The sequence below is a fragment of the Pseudorasbora parva genome, chromosome 5 (genome assembly GCF_024679245.1).
Source record: "Pseudorasbora parva isolate DD20220531a chromosome 5, ASM2467924v1, whole genome shotgun sequence".
In the NCBI taxonomy this organism is placed as follows: domain Eukaryota; kingdom Metazoa; phylum Chordata; class Actinopteri; order Cypriniformes; family Gobionidae; genus Pseudorasbora; species Pseudorasbora parva.
In genome coordinates, this window is record NC_090176.1 from 26,593,090 (window position 1) to 26,602,541 (window position 9,452).

Sequence of the window (9,452 nt, forward strand, 5' to 3'; positions counted from 1 at the left end):
CCCCACACCATTACACCTCCACCACCAGCCTGCAGAGTGATAACAAGGCATGATGGATCCATGTTCTCATTCTGTTTACGCCAAGTTCTGACTACCATCTGAATGTCTCAACAGAAATCGAGACTCATCAGACCAGGCAATATTTTTCCAGTCTTCAACTGTCCAATTTTGGCGAGCTTGTGCAAATTGTAGCCTCTTTTTCCTATTTGTAGCTGAGATGAGTGGTACCTGGGGGGATCTTCTGCTGTTGTAGCCCATCTGCCTCAAGGTTGTGCATGTCATAAATGTTTTGCTGCATACCTCGGTTGTAACGAGTAGTTATTTCAGTCTATCAGCTTGAATCAGTCGGCCCATTCTCCTCTGACCTCTAGCATTAACAAGGCATTTACGCCCACAGGACTGCCGCATAGGGCCTACTGGATGTTTTTTTTTCTTTTCACTTTTCTCAAAATTCTTTGTAAACCCTAGAAATGGTTGTGCGTGAAAATTCCAGTAATTGAGCAGATTGTGAAATACTCAGACCGGCCCGTCTGGCACCAACAATGCCACGCTCCAAATTGCTTAAATCACCTTTCTTTCCCATTCTGACATTCAGTTTGGAGTTCAGGAGATTGTCTTGACCAGGACTGCACCCCTAAATGCATTGAAGCAACTGCCATGTGATTGGTTGATTAGATAATTGCATTAATGAGAAATTGAACAGTTGTTCCTAATAATCCTTTAGGTGAGTATATATACATATATATATATATATATATATATATATATATATATATATATATATATATATATATATATATATAATTTATATATATTAAAGAGGGAAAGGTGAAAGTTTCATAACATTTTCCAAAAAATTGAAAAATATATCTGTGGTTTCTTTTTTTTAAAGGTCAGATGTTAATAAAGATCATATTTTAAAAAAATGTAAACAGGGATCTCTGTCATTGCATGTTTTTTTTCTTGTCCCCCCCCCCCCCCCCCCTGAATTTGTTTGTGAAGAGCCCATTATATTTCTTACTTCTCTCAATAAAAAAATGCACTGTTCTTTATTTTCAAGGTAGTATGTTACCATGTTTAAATTATGCCTATAAATCAACAGGGATAGCTGTTTGATGTTTCCCTTTAGCCATGAGTTGCAGAAATCTCTGTGGGCCTTCAAAAAGAAAGTTTCATTGGTCACATATGCATTAAATTTACTCACAGAGATTTAGAGTAACAAGTAGACCTATTAAAGTTTAGAAGTCTAGAAAAGCATATAAAACATGAATTATTAATTACAATAAAGACTTTTAAAAACATGATAGTTGTCCCTGAGATTTTTTCTACATCAAAGTGATCAGTCAATACATTTTACATAGGCCTAGTGTGTAGATTTAATTTGATATCTATCTATTAGTGCTTTTTAAATAAATGGAAAGACTCAGTTAATTTATTAAATATAATCTACGGAACAGTAGATGTAATTTAAAAGAAATTTCCATCACAGAAGAATGAGGTGTCCAGAAATTAATCCAAGCATACAGAACACTGAGGAGATATCCTGTCATGACTATTGTGTTAATGTAGAGGGGAATAAAGGTGGCAATAGCCTGTCTGAGGCACATTAAAAGGATTAATTGAAATGGTTTCTGTGTCCAATATTAACCCAGGATCATTGGTCACACAATAAATTCGAAATAATAAATCTGCAGTAAAAAAAAAAAAAAAAAACAGTTATTGTAATTACGCAATTAAAAAATAAACAATGAATGAATTTGTTTGTAGCTATTTGGGAACTTTGTCAGGTTAGGCTATGGTAACATGTGGATAAACATTACGCAGTTAATCATAGGCCTACTGGCAAAAATAAATATGCTGATGAAACCATTTATCCCTTCGCGACCCTATTGGCCATAAATATTAAACTGCCTCGATTTTCACCGTAATTTCTTTCAAGGGCTGGAACCTGGAACCCCTTTGAGGATGAAATCAGCATACGCATGACTCGCAAACCATCACTGGGTGGCAGTAATGAGTCTCATTGTGTTTGGATGTGCGTCAAGTCGAGTCTAACGAGCCAGAGCCAGTAAAAAAAGAACCCGGATGTGCCGGGAAATTTGAAACGGACGTTCAGAGGTATTTTTATATTTATAATATTGCTTTTATTGCTTTCTGAATCTAGTTCATGAAAGTTAATGCTTCTGTTGAAGTATTGTTCCCATGTGTTTCGCAATTGGATATGCTGAATACCTTGCGTGCTTATGCTTTGTTATTGTGATCGCTTGTTATTGTATACTTTCCATATTAGCCGTACAATCCAACACAGTTACAGTTTATGCCGATAGAAAAGGACTACCAGTATTATTATGTTAACATTTTAAGTTACCACTTGTCATTTCAGTTTGCATTCTGTAAACACCGGAGAAATATTGAGCATGAATCCTTCAGAGCGTTTCTTTGCAAAGCTTCGGAAACTGACTATTTATCTGGAGACTGAAAGCAACAATCTCCTGCATACTAGTCAGAACCTCAAAGACGACGATGGTAAATAATTTATAGTTAGTAATAAAATGATCAGTTCATAATTTTACATCTATTGACTGGTGTATGTGGTTGTTCAGAGGATGAAGAAAATGGGGCTCAAGCACTGTACCAGCTGCACTCTGAAGTCAGAGCACTGAAGGTATGAGTATGCTTAGTTATGGTCCATGGTCCAGTTTATTTTTTAAGTATGGGCTACATTTTTGACACAAAATCATATGCAGCGGCAAGTTCAGGATCAGGTTGCTACACATGATGCAACAAGTACTGAGCTGAGGAGCTTCATCAGAAGATGCTTGGTGCTGAAGCAGAGGACCACAGAAGACATAGACAGGCTGAAGAAACACTACGAGAAGTATGGCTACATGCCACGAATAGCAAGACAGGGGTATACAGGTAAATGTTTTTCACATCTGAGAGAATGTTAATGGGGTGTTTCTGTGTTTTTTTTCTTCTTAGTCTGGTTGTGTTTATGGGGTGCAGTATAACATGTCTAATACTTCTTCTTTTTTTACACGTATTCTTCTTATATTTTACCTTTATTCCACACCGCCGTCCCCACTGTCCTTTAAATGGCTCATTTGCTTCCTGCTTCTATGAAGCCAATTCCTCCGAAAATAGCAATGGTCTTAGATTGTTTAGATGGCCAAATGTAGTTTCATGTATTTTTATTGGACTTTCAGTGCTGTAACTTTGCAGATACTGTTTATGCTCAAGCAGCAACATTACACATGCAACCAGGAAATTGCATGCAACCACCCCTTTTTAACATCCCAGTGCTACCTCTACTTGGATTTTATAGCAATTCATTATCTTGATTTGATGATTAAAACAAGTTTGTTTGTTTTAAGTTTAATCTTTGCTACAATTCAAGTATATGTCAATAGATATGTTGTTCAATTTGCTCACTATTCTAGAGATGAACGGTACAAAAGGGACAGAGGAGCAAGCAGAAAAGTCAGATGCAGCACAGGAAGATAGACTGAGACAAGGGGTTTGTGAAGAGGCTCAGCAGTCAGAGACACCTGAAAAGATGCCACAACCCATTGAACAGCTGTTGACACCAAAGCTCTCCGATTTTGGTCTGTCTGCACTTCAGTTTCAAAGAGTGCTTGGTGAAGCAGAGCAGCCTCTCAGTGCTGCTCCTGTTCCAGCTGAGGCTCTGTCTCCACCACCATTTGTCATGAACATCCATCCACCGCAGCCAAAGACACCCAAGTGCTCTCTGCGTATGGAGGAGGATGCTCCGACCCCAAGACTAGAGGACTTTGGCATCTCTGAATATACCATGTGCTGGAACAATGATTTTACAATGGATTTGTTCAACAAGAAACCACCAAAGACCTGCAGGTAGGCTGCTTACTATGTGTGGTTGTGCATGTAAAAACACAAGCATTAAAATCTGCTTTAAATTTCAAAAGTCACAAAATTCAGCCTCATGGGTAGATTTAAAATATGCTGTCTAAGCCTGGGGTTTTCAAACCTGTCCTGGAGGACCACCAGCTCTGCACATTTTGTGTATTTACCTCATCTAACACACCTGATTCAATTCATCAGCTCATTATTAGAGACTGCAAGCCCTGAAGTGGGTGTGTCAAATATGGGAGACATGCAAAATGTGCAAGGCTGGGGGTCCTCCAGGACAGGTTTGAAAACCCCTGGTCTAAGCAACAGCATTGTTAAATTTACATGATTAGGAGTGACAGTTTCTAATATCTTTACAGCTTTACATTTTGCATTTCTCTCAGCACTCATTACAGTGTAACAGATATCTGATTTTGTATTTCTGTGACTGCTGTTATACATAAATTGTATACATATACACAATTTCTTTTTTCTATTTTGAAAGAAGCCTCTGTAACTATTTTAATGTGTCCCTGTTACTGTAATTATATATTTAAGTAGTGAGTAATAAACTACGTGTACTTACTATAAGTAGGGCTGTTTCGAATGCCATTTTTTGAGCTTCGAAGCTTAGGTGGCAATCAATATCGAATATTCGAAGCTTCGGTGGGTGGGGCTAAATATATAATAATAGTGTCGGTTTGCATTTGTATCATCTTTCACGACTTCACGTTTCACTCTTCGGCATCGTAAATGTGTTGCGGCAGACCCAGTGGAGTGCAGTGTTGCATTTGGTGCAATATGATCAGGTGGCACACATTCTTTAAATATTAATAAACATTTAATAATCTTTTAAATAGAACAGTTTCCGGTACGCATTACACGGGCAGGTTTATGCTCCGAAAACGGACAGTGCACAAGTGATACAAAACACAAAGTCAGTTGAGAGCAAGAACTTTAATAAGGTATTAATAACGAACCTTTCTTTAAAACAAATGAATCCCAAAACAGAAAATAAATTAGTAACACACAGTGATTTCAATGAACTGTAATAAATAAAGAACACGGTAGCATGCTTATAAACAGTTGAATAAGAATAAATGAATTGTTTTTAAAATGACACAAAATGTAATATCTATTACAATTAGTTTTATTCTATATAAGGGATTTATTTTGTCTTATTCTGACTTTTTGTTAATTTAAATCTTTAAAATGCGCGATGCTTTTATTGAAAGCATGTTGCGGTGATTTTTAAATGTATTATTATTATTTCAAGCATGAGTGAGAATGAGTCCGCGACGGAAGTCATGTGTTGAAAAAAAAAAAAAACGAATATTCGAATCTCAAAACTGAAAATCGAATGCCACCTCACCGAACGAATATTCGATTATTCTAGTACAGCCCTAACTATAAGGTTAAGTTAGAACTAGGGTATGGTCTAGGGTTAGTTGTGTGTAACTATGGATAATTTACAGTTATAAAAGGGGTAAAAAATAACGGTTACTGAATGCTAAGCTAACCGAGAGAGAGAGAGAGAGAGAGAGAGAGAGAGAGAGAGAGAGAGAGAGAGAGAGAGAGAGAGAGAGAGAGAGAGAGAGAGAAATCCATTTCATTATATTTGAAAATGCAATGTATTCGTGTGATTGCAAAACTGAATGTTCAGCATCATTACTTTTTAGAAAGCATTCTAATATGCTGATTTTGTGCTCAAGAAACATTTATTATTATCAAAAAATAAATTTGCAAATTTGTTGTGTTGCATGCTTAATATTTTTGTGAATTATTTTATGGTTTTTTTTTATGATGATTTAGAAAGTTAAAAAGTACAGCAGTTATTTGAAATATAAATATTTTGTAACATTATAAATATATTTACTGCCTTTTGGTTAATTAAATGTGTTGAAATAAAGTTAGAATTTTTATTTATTTTTAGAATCTTACTGCTGCCCAATTTTGAAATGTAGTGTATATGTAGTACAGTAATATGTGTTGTCTTTCACAGTGAAAAAAAAGAGAATGGTCAGAAACCCCCTCATGTTTTCTCCACTCTGTCCTCTGTGCCTAACAAAAGTGCTGCCAATGGTAATTTAGACTTTAAAAAAATATAGTTAACCTATATTTTGTTTAGTTTTAATAATTGATTCTTAAACTATTAACAATTTATTACAAAATATGGTGGCTCTTTACATTTGTTCTAAAGTTTCTGCTTTTTTTTAATTGTTTGTTTGCTTAAATATTTCAGAGAATCTGGAATCCCCAGAGCCTCCTGTGTTTTGCACCCCAGGATTTAAGATTAAGAAGCACTGCATCCCGTCCTCTCCACTGAAAGAAAAGAATGATCTCGATTCTCCCCCTCGTCCTAATAACTGTCCTTCAACCCCAGAGCTCCCTGCATTTGAGACACCTTTTGTCAGCAAGCTAATAAAAAAGGTGTGATGTACCCATTCACTTAATACTTTTGTCAATTATGTATATCTGCCTCAAGAGACTTTTGTTACACTAAACCATGATCACATACAATACCTGTCAAAATGTGTAATGTTTTCACTCATTCACTGCAATTACCGTTTCACAGGACGATAGGCAGGAAGAAAGCGAGAGGCACAGGGGATCACAGGAGGGCAACTTTCGCCTACCAGATCTCTCAAACTCTAACAGAGCTCCTTCGCTTGATGCTCCAGAGATGCCAAAAGTGCTACGCTATGAGGATGAGGCAATGCCTGAGATGCCAAGCCTGCAGTCCTTTTTTGGGAGTTCTCTTGCTTTTGTAAGCAATCATGTTTTGAATATATTATAATCATGAAATGTTTTTATTATGCCCTAGATTTCATGCTAATAATAATTTATTGAGAATGTTTTCCCTTCCATCAACTCTGAATAGAAAAATGGATCTGGTGAATGTCTTTCTGGGATGAAGACGGAGGCAGGTAATGGGTTAGAGGTGAAGCAGACCTCTGTCTCAATGCCTGAAGGTGGCTTCAGTCAGGATTGGTGCCTTGCAACTCCGAAAGTCAGAGTGAAGTTCCCTACAGAGTCATGCACACCAGAGATGCCAGATATAAGTTCAGTCACTCAGGATATCTTAAAAGTGAGTCACTACAACCATGTAATGCTGAAAATGCTATATTGCAAATTAGACTATTGTCAAAGAAAACATTTCAAATATGGTTGTTAATTTATGTTTAAATATCTCTCCCCTCTAGCTTGTGGCTCAGTACAAATCTTAAGTGCTCACTTCTGGATCTTTGCTGCAGATCTCAAAGCCTGGCTTTCAGAAAGTGGCACCAAGAAGAGCTAACACCATGACTCTATTGACTTGAGTGCAAAACATTTTTTCAAAAATAATAAAGCTTAATAAAGAGATTTAAAGAAAAATGATGGCATTGATGGTTATTCAAATCACAATTATCAGTAAAACTTTAGAATAGGGTTCTGTAATACACTAATATTCTAGTAACGGCTATTAACTAACAAGAAACTGATTAATTAATAAGTAGTTGTGTTTGGTTGAAGATGGTAGTTCACAGTTAAACAACTGCTACTTTTATCACTCCTTCCAGAGGATTACTAAGAACTACCTATCTATATATACACATAGATTCATAAATGTGAACAATGCATAATGTATAATTAATTCTTAAGTAAAGGTCATAGTAACCCACTATTAATGTCTTAAATATTACCTAATTAATTATATATTATGCATTATTCATGTAAATTATGAATCTGTATTCTAAAGTGTTACCCAATTATCCAGGTCCACTAATGCCAGCCTTTCTGGTGAATATGCAGAGTAATGTAGTAAGCAGCTCTTTCAGGAGATAATCTGGTGAAACGGCTATTGCACAAAGCCAAACATTTTGTTCCATAATTAAAGAAAATAATGTAGGTAATTTGTTGAACAGATTAATTCTGAATATGAAACCAAAGTATTTTGTTCACAGTTAGTTTCTATTCATTTAAAAAAAAAACAGTTCAAATGTTTAGACTAGAGACAAGTTACTGGAAAAAAAAAAGTTTATTCAACATTTTATGGGACTCATGGTGACAGGGATAAAACTTAAAAGGTAGACCTGGTATAAAACCCCATGATGAACTTAAAATATGAAAAAGATTTTCTATATAACTATAAACCCCAGTATCTGCCCAATCCTGCTGCTGGAGATGGACCTTCCTACAGAGTTTAGTTTTGACTTCACAAATACTTCAACCATCAAAGTTGAACTAAACTCTACAGGAAGGCAAATTTCCCAAAACTCTCCCTCTGTTTAAATGCAAGCAAGTCTTGTTTCAGAAGGATCAGTAGGGTCTCATGCGTCCCTGGAGAGGTGGTGCGCGGTTAGGCGGAGTAATTGCGATGTCAAGGTAATCTCCAATCTGAAAGCGTTGAGACTGAAGAGTCATGGAGTCATCTGCACCCTTGCGTCCTGAAACCGTATTGCCAATCTCTTTAACCCTACAATGAAAGCCAGACAGGTTACTCTAAATTCAAAATAACAAATTTAAACTGACCAAGCTACACAGTGCCGCCGCTCCACCATGCGCTTTAGGGCACCAAGTGCTGAAGGGGGCACCACGAGAATTCTCTCAGCACCCCCGGTCAACAAATACGTGATCGCGACACCCGCGGTCACCATAAAATAATGATGCATAGGGCATCAAGACTGCCAGCGGCGGTACTGGCTACACATCATACACATCTATACATTACCTGTAGATTTGTCGTTTAGGGTCTGGGTAAACAATGGCAAACCCAAAATGTGTGCCTTTCTTTCTAGCTTCTGGATAGACTTCCTTCACCAGGCTTGTCAGTTCCTTCAAAGTAGCATCCATCCTGTAACCAATGCAGATAAAATTCAGGATCATACGGTTTATTTACATTTGTAAAAGTAGTGTTATATTAAGTGTTATATTAAGGCTTACCAGGTGTAAATCTGAAGCTCACTAGATGGTACATTCCCCCGGGCAAACTCGTCCATGCGATGGTGCCTTCCATTATTGGTGGTGAACACTCTCAGCAGAAGTGGGCATGTCTGTGGGGCAACGGACACATGCAGAATTCAATAACAGTCTACTCCCGAAACACTTAACAGAGTATGTGCTTATTCAATATTGATTAAAACACTTTTGTAATTCAGTGATTGTAGTACAGATGCGTCTGTTGTATATTTGTTGTGTATATATAAAAATATTTATCATATGCTATACACATTATTAAGGTACGATTTGTAGTATAACATGTTGCAACTAGACGTTTTATTATCATAGAATTTAGTATATGCCATATACTTTAGGTTTTACTAGTAAATGTACAAATTAGCTTAGCATGCAAGACGCGTTTTTTGCACACGAATTTTTGCGCATCTTACGAACAGAAGCAATGACTAACAAACCTTTTCTCTGTCCACTGGTTTTTCTGGCTCTTTTTTTATTTCCTCTTGTGTAACCCTCGACTCTACAGCCATTTTTAACCAATTTCTTTGGGAAAAAAACACCGATGAATCGCTGTTCACAACGCCTGTTAGTAATGAGCGATCGCGGCGCGGTGAGATGATATCACCACAGTAGTGACTGGGAACACCAAT

At 36.8% G+C, this 9,452-nt stretch overlaps 2 protein-coding genes across 2 annotated transcripts; one reads left to right on the plus strand and one right to left on the minus strand.

Annotated features, from left to right (window-relative positions):
* Positions 1-1,971: 1,971 nt before the first annotated feature.
* Positions 1,972-7,240, plus strand: ska3 (spindle and kinetochore associated complex subunit 3). The gene is made up of 10 exons (XM_067444990.1): positions 1,972-2,118; positions 2,384-2,526; positions 2,604-2,665; positions 2,748-2,919; positions 3,441-3,873; positions 5,870-5,949; positions 6,110-6,297; positions 6,443-6,634; positions 6,749-6,955; positions 7,071-7,240. Exons 2-10 carry the CDS (start codon positions 2,418-2,420, stop codon positions 7,092-7,094), a joined length of 1,467 nt encoding a protein of 488 aa, XP_067301091.1. The 5' UTR covers positions 1,972-2,118; positions 2,384-2,417; the 3' UTR covers positions 7,095-7,240.
* A 626-nt stretch (positions 7,241-7,866) lies between these two features.
* Positions 7,867-9,427, minus strand: sap18 (Sin3A-associated protein). The gene is made up of 4 exons (XM_067443637.1): positions 9,261-9,427; positions 8,791-8,900; positions 8,579-8,701; positions 7,867-8,323 (listed from the first exon to the last, which is right to left on the minus strand). Exons 1-4 carry the CDS (start codon positions 9,330-9,332, stop codon positions 8,167-8,169), a joined length of 462 nt encoding a protein of 153 aa, XP_067299738.1. The 5' UTR covers positions 9,333-9,427; the 3' UTR covers positions 7,867-8,166.
* Positions 9,428-9,452: the final 25 nt, after the last annotated feature.